We start from the raw sequence: 5,375 nt of genomic DNA on the forward strand, positions 1-5,375 counted from the left end.
GCTCCATCTAGATTTGGAACATGTGACATAAATGTCCATAGGGTCAACTACAAAAGAATAAGCTATGGCAACAACAAATGCAAATGTACAAGCTACCTAGATGAATAAAATCAATGGAGACGACTTCATACTAAAGGCTACTACTTAAGACTATTTTGTGTGACACAAGTTGCTAGGAACATAAGCTAGCCCACTTGACAAATAATCCTATGTAATGCAGTAGCTTGAAAAATAGGCAAGCTCTCAAACTTGATCAAGTTGCAAAGTGAATGTGCATAAGGATTTTACGATTTAACTAGTGTCATGCCTCTTATCTGGTTTGCCATTCTAGTGGCTTGAGATGCAATTCTACCCTTGTGGAAATTTATAATTTCTTGGTGGTAATTACATGCACCAAACTCAACTACAAGATCTTAAACATGGATAACATGTGAACGTTCTTAGGAGAATCACAACATTGAGAACCTTCACAAAAGACACGCTAACGGATACTTGAAAACATGAAGGCAGAAAATCAATTTTCAGCTTTCGACTGTAGAATCGGTACATTTGAGGGCTGGTCACACGGTGGAGAATATACACTGAACAGATGCTACTGCAGTGAGACTACCATTCTAGCCCTAACCTTGTCATAACTAGCTCACCTGACAAAATCTGCAAGCAAGGGGTGGAATCTCTAATGATGTAAAAATACAGTGAGCATGAGCCTTATCATCTACACCCTTTTCTCTTCCAAACTGTTTTAATAGGACTTAGCCCTTCCCATGTTGCCCATTGTCCAAATAAGCAAAACAGAAAGCAAGAAAACATTGCTTTCTCCTGCCCACTCGAGTCTCGATGCATATGTCCTAAGAAAAATTACAGCTACTAAATATATTGAGCCGCTTCCATTTTGTTGACAGGGTGCCGTTCTAAGAACTATCCCAGGATTTTCCTGGGGAGTGGTCTCTTGCTCCTAGTGGTGGCAGATTGTTGCTCTGATAACTGAAAGGTTCCATCTTCATTGCTGTATTCAGTGAGGTGATGCTGGCCAAGTCTTTCTGGGAAAGAGTTCTCCCCATTCCTGCAGTAGCTCCTGCCATCCCGCTAGGTCCTCCAACACCTAAGAAATCAAGCGTTGGTCTGTCACTTCCATCTCCACCTCTCTGTGGAACTCCAAGGCCAGCTTGTGACGTTCCTACTTGAAAGTGAGATTTCCCATGCAATCGACTAAATCGAGAATCTTGCCCTTTCTCCCCCAGCAAATGATGATTGAGGAGGCTATTGGTATGCTGCAAGTATTCCTTTACTCCATTAGATGGTGCAAACAAAGAAGGCATGTTGCCTAGTCCACTTTCAAACAATCCAGCTCCTCCTGATAAAGAATTCATAAGCTCCTGAACGCTGGAACGTTCATTGGATCTCCCCTGTCCTAGAAAAGAGGCACCAAAGGAATTTTGGGCTCCTCGATTGCTTGATGAGAGATCCTCCGACCGCCTCATCAATGGATATGAAGAAGGGGAACTGGAAAACACATTGGCAAACCCAGCTCTTCCCTGCTCTTGTCGTGAGCCATGCCTTGTTTCACCTCCAGCTATGGAGGTTGAATCTCCAGCTCCGAGTCCAAATCCACGAAATAAGGATGGATTGCTTGCTGTTGCACCCATTTGTGCAGCTTTTTGAAGCAAAGCTGTAGCAGACATTTGAGCACTTCCTGAATGTTGATGAAGATTGAGAACAGAACCCCCCCCTGACCCAGGACCCCCTCGAAGACTGCTTAAAGCTGAAGAAGAAAGTCCAAACCCAGACATGGTGCGTCCATTTCGCTCCAAATTATTCATCAACCCAGCAAAACTTGTCATCCCTGGCATATCATTGCCTGTATTCTTCCCAACACCTTGTGATCCTGGGTAGCCATTAGTTGAAGCGAACAAATTTGCAAACACACCCATAGCACTAGTAGATGAGGGGAGCACATCATTGGGTAGCTTCTTGTGATGATGCATCGCATCGAACTCTTCAGAATTTGTCATTCCAGAAATTCTAACTTCGTTTGTACCAGACATAAACGGAGGTCCAGAATCTGCTGCCCGCACCATCTGTAACGCACCAGGAGGACCAGGTCCTGGGCCAGTTCCTAGCCACAGAGATAATCCAGAACCTTTAGTCGTAGCAGCTACAGATGAATCCGACAGTCTGCTGCCTTGAACCCACTTTGAGGATAATGATGCAGTTCCACCTTCCGTCGAGGGCAAATTAGGCATGCCATCCGGCTTTGAAACCTCAGAGGACGTAAGAGCATCGGTTAAACCCCCACTGAGTTGAGAATTAGCTGCATGAGGAGATGAAGGTGTCCTAATAGAAAGTCCCCCTGTTTGACCATTGAGTGCAGTTTCAGGACCCTCCGATTCCTGGCTTCCGCCCTGCCTGTGTGCTGTGACTCGGGCACTTTCTTCGGCCAAGGCGTCACAAAATGCTCTGTGAGTGATAAAACTGTCCCTCCTGTTTTGTAACCAATAGCGGTTCACAAACTTAATCAATCAGAGAGACGGGAGTCGAAATTTTTTGCTTACGATCTTGATCAAAAAACGGAGTTCATTTCCTACAAGTAAAAGTCTTGATTGGATACATCGGAGATTGTTGCGTGTGCCATTCCGAATACAGCAAACAATACAAAGCGGGAAGGTGTATCACCGAAAAAGAAGCGAAATCTTGCGTACAACGTCAATTCAGATTCCGCACGACACCTGATTGCAGTAGTCGTGATCGTTTAACTTGATGCAAAATCTAACCTGGAAAATACGGTTCCACAGTCGCAACGATATTCCCGTGTTCCACAGCTTTTCAGGTGCGCCTTCCAGTCTGATTGCACAGCATATCTCTTGGAGCACTTGTCGCATTTCCATTTCTTCTCCCCATGCTTTCGACAAAAATGTTTTTTGATCCCGGTCAAATCGCCAAGCGCCCTTGCAGGGTCGTGATGCACGCAGGTTGGCTCGGGACAGATGTAAACTCTCTTTCTGATTTCCTTACTGGTGCGTTGCCTTAATTTCCAAGGCAAATTGTGACCACGCCTGTGTAACTGCAGGTTCTGGTCGCGTTGGAAACCTTTGTTGCATATCTCACAGATGAATCTGTTTGTTGCCATGAGAGTTTTTGGAGAGAGGGCTATGACTTCGGCATCCGGGTCTGTGCAGGAAGGCAGAAAAATCCATCAACGACTTAGACGCAGTTTGCTCTGTTCGATTCAATGGAGATGGCTATCAGCGAATCGGACTTACGAGATCCAGAATGCTATCGCAATTCCATTATCTATATTACCTGGCGTGCCAGGAAGATTTCTCTTCCGTTTCGCCGGCGGTTGCTGCTGCTGGTCGGAACTATTACTCATTGGAGCAGTCGCGCTACTCGTGGGATGCTGAGATGCCTGTCCCGCAAAGCCGTCACCTCTGTTTTCGGAAGAACCACTAGCTTCCCCGGAAGGAGAAGTGAGATTGGACATTGGAGCGTCCGGTCAAGTAGCCGAATTGCTAGCCGGCTGAGGCGGGGAGAGCAATGAGGGACGACTTCTCATCCAAAGCGATGCGGGAGCCAATTCCACAAAGCAATTGGCTATGCGCCGGGGAAAGCGGGAAGAAGCAAGCGGGAGTCGTGGGATCAAGGAAGCCGGCAGCCGCGGGGCTGAATTATCGAAGAGTGAGGGCGAGGTACAATCTGGAGTCGATTGGTGCCGGATTGGATTGGTGCAGGAATGGAAGGGAGGGGCGAAGGATCAAGAACAGGCGATGGAAGAGATGAAGGTCGATGGAATTAGGATTGGGGAAGAAGAAGGAGAGGGAGCGCCATAGCCATAGACAGGGGGAGGTGAAGGTGTTGTATAGGAAGAAGAAAAAGGAGCTGAAGGTCCGCCATAGCCAGCAGCAGAAGCAGAAGCTTAAGGTCCGCCATAGCCAGCAAAAACAGAAGCTTTCAAATGAAAGAAGAAGACAAAGAGAAGAAGACGAGAGTTGTTGTTGTTGTTGTAGACTGTAGTCTTTTACCATTGCGTTACCCTGGTTGAGTTCCCACACATCTTGCCTGGTTGAGTTCCCACCACACCCCTTGCCTGGTTCGGTTCCTCGTGGTTTCGCTCCTCGTCGCACCTCTCACCTCGGTCGCCACCCCTCCTGCATCCCCCTCCTGAACCTCCACCCCTCTGGTGCATTTTCGAAGGTGTGCCGTTCGGAAGAGATGTACCCTCGCGTCCACCGATTCCGAAAGCATGGCTCCCTCCTCCTCTTGCTTTCATCGTCCCATCCCCACATGCGCGCGCACACACACACACGCACTCTCTCTCTCTCTCTCTCTCTCTCTATCTATCTATCTATGTATGTATCTATCTCTCATCTTTGCTCATGGTCAATCTCATCCTATTTGCATTCTCATCAGCAACATCATACCCTCGCCATTATGCACATGGGAATGTCGGCACCCCTTAAATTGCACAGATTCAGGACGTTTGCTCCATGTCCAACCGAGAATTCTGGCAGTGCAAAACTTCAGATTCGACCTGCTATTCTATGCCTACCTGCATACCGGGTTGTACATCCTTCCATATAGAAATATTGGCATGAATAGCAATAACTCAACCAAGCACAACTACTTTTCAAAGGTTGGGCTATGTGTACTACTTAGTCAAAGGTTGGGTAACATCATTGAATTAACATCCCTGTCTATTATCCAATCTCAAGGTGAAAAACCTAAATCTTCGATGGCATGGCTTGTAGCCAAATTTAAACCTTATTGTCCTTGAAGTTCATGAAGGAGAAGATGATGATGGGAAAGAAGACAAAAGGGGCTGCAAAAACAATAACAAAGCTTGGAATAATCCAAGGGAACCTTGTATTTTTCTCCCCCAGATGGCCCCCCTTTCATAAAAGAATCAGTCATACGTTAACCCTCTTCAGACATACACACTCCACACTCCCTCTAGAGAGGAATCATGCCCTTCCACTCTAAGACAAATGGTCCACGTAACCCCTGGACCCCACGCCCTTCTCCTTTCCCATCACCTGTCTTGTCACCACACCACAACATTGACCCTTCATCTCCCCCCCCTTTCTTTTCATGTCCTCCTTCTTCCATCTCCATTCATACTTCCCCTTATTGATGCAACTACTTATCCTTATTGATGCAACCCCCTTCCCTAACTAACCACATACACTCACGCTCCCTAGATTTGACTAGCATGCCTTCTTGTTAAAAGGTTGCAATGCAACTGAACAGCTAGATAGAAAACATTTGCCTATCAACTCATCACACTTACATAACTTCTTACCCAAAGTTCTTGACCAAACTTTACCACTGTCTTAATCCCTTGACCTTGTGTCTATACAATCCATTGTCACTCCCCTTCC

General features: G+C 46.4%; 1 protein-coding gene across 1 annotated transcript; it reads right to left on the reverse strand.

Annotated features, from left to right (window-relative positions):
- Positions 1-505: 505 nt before the first annotated feature.
- Positions 506-3,968, reverse strand: LOC147895443 (uncharacterized). Its single transcript, XM_087383373.1, has 3 exons — positions 3,301-3,968; positions 2,772-3,168; positions 506-2,481 (listed from the first exon to the last, which is right to left on the reverse strand). Exons 1-3 carry the CDS (start codon positions 3,479-3,481, stop codon positions 912-914), a joined length of 2,148 nt encoding a protein of 715 aa, XP_087239499.1. The 5' UTR covers positions 3,482-3,968; the 3' UTR covers positions 506-911.
- Between the last annotated feature and the right edge of the window lie 1,407 nt (positions 3,969-5,375).

The sequence above is a fragment of the Dipteris shenzhenensis genome, chromosome 13, assembly GCF_047967505.1.
Source record: "Dipteris shenzhenensis isolate YYH24624 ecotype China chromosome 13, Dip_SZ_1.0, whole genome shotgun sequence".
Classification (NCBI taxonomy): Eukaryota; Viridiplantae; Streptophyta; class Polypodiopsida; order Gleicheniales; family Dipteridaceae; genus Dipteris; species Dipteris shenzhenensis.

Coding starts and splice junctions, on each gene's coding strand:
- LOC147895443 (XM_087383373.1), bottom strand. CDS start 3,481: ATGTCCAATCTCACTTCTCCTTCCGGGGAAGCTAGTGGTTCTTCCGAA. Junction 3,169..3,300: donor AAATCTTCCTGGCACGCCAG/GTAATATAGATA, acceptor CTTCCTGCACAG/ACCCGGATGCCGAAGTCATA. Junction 2,482..2,771: donor TGTGGAACCGTATTTTCCAG/GTTAGATTTTGC, acceptor GTTACAAAACAG/GAGGGACAGTTTTATCACTC.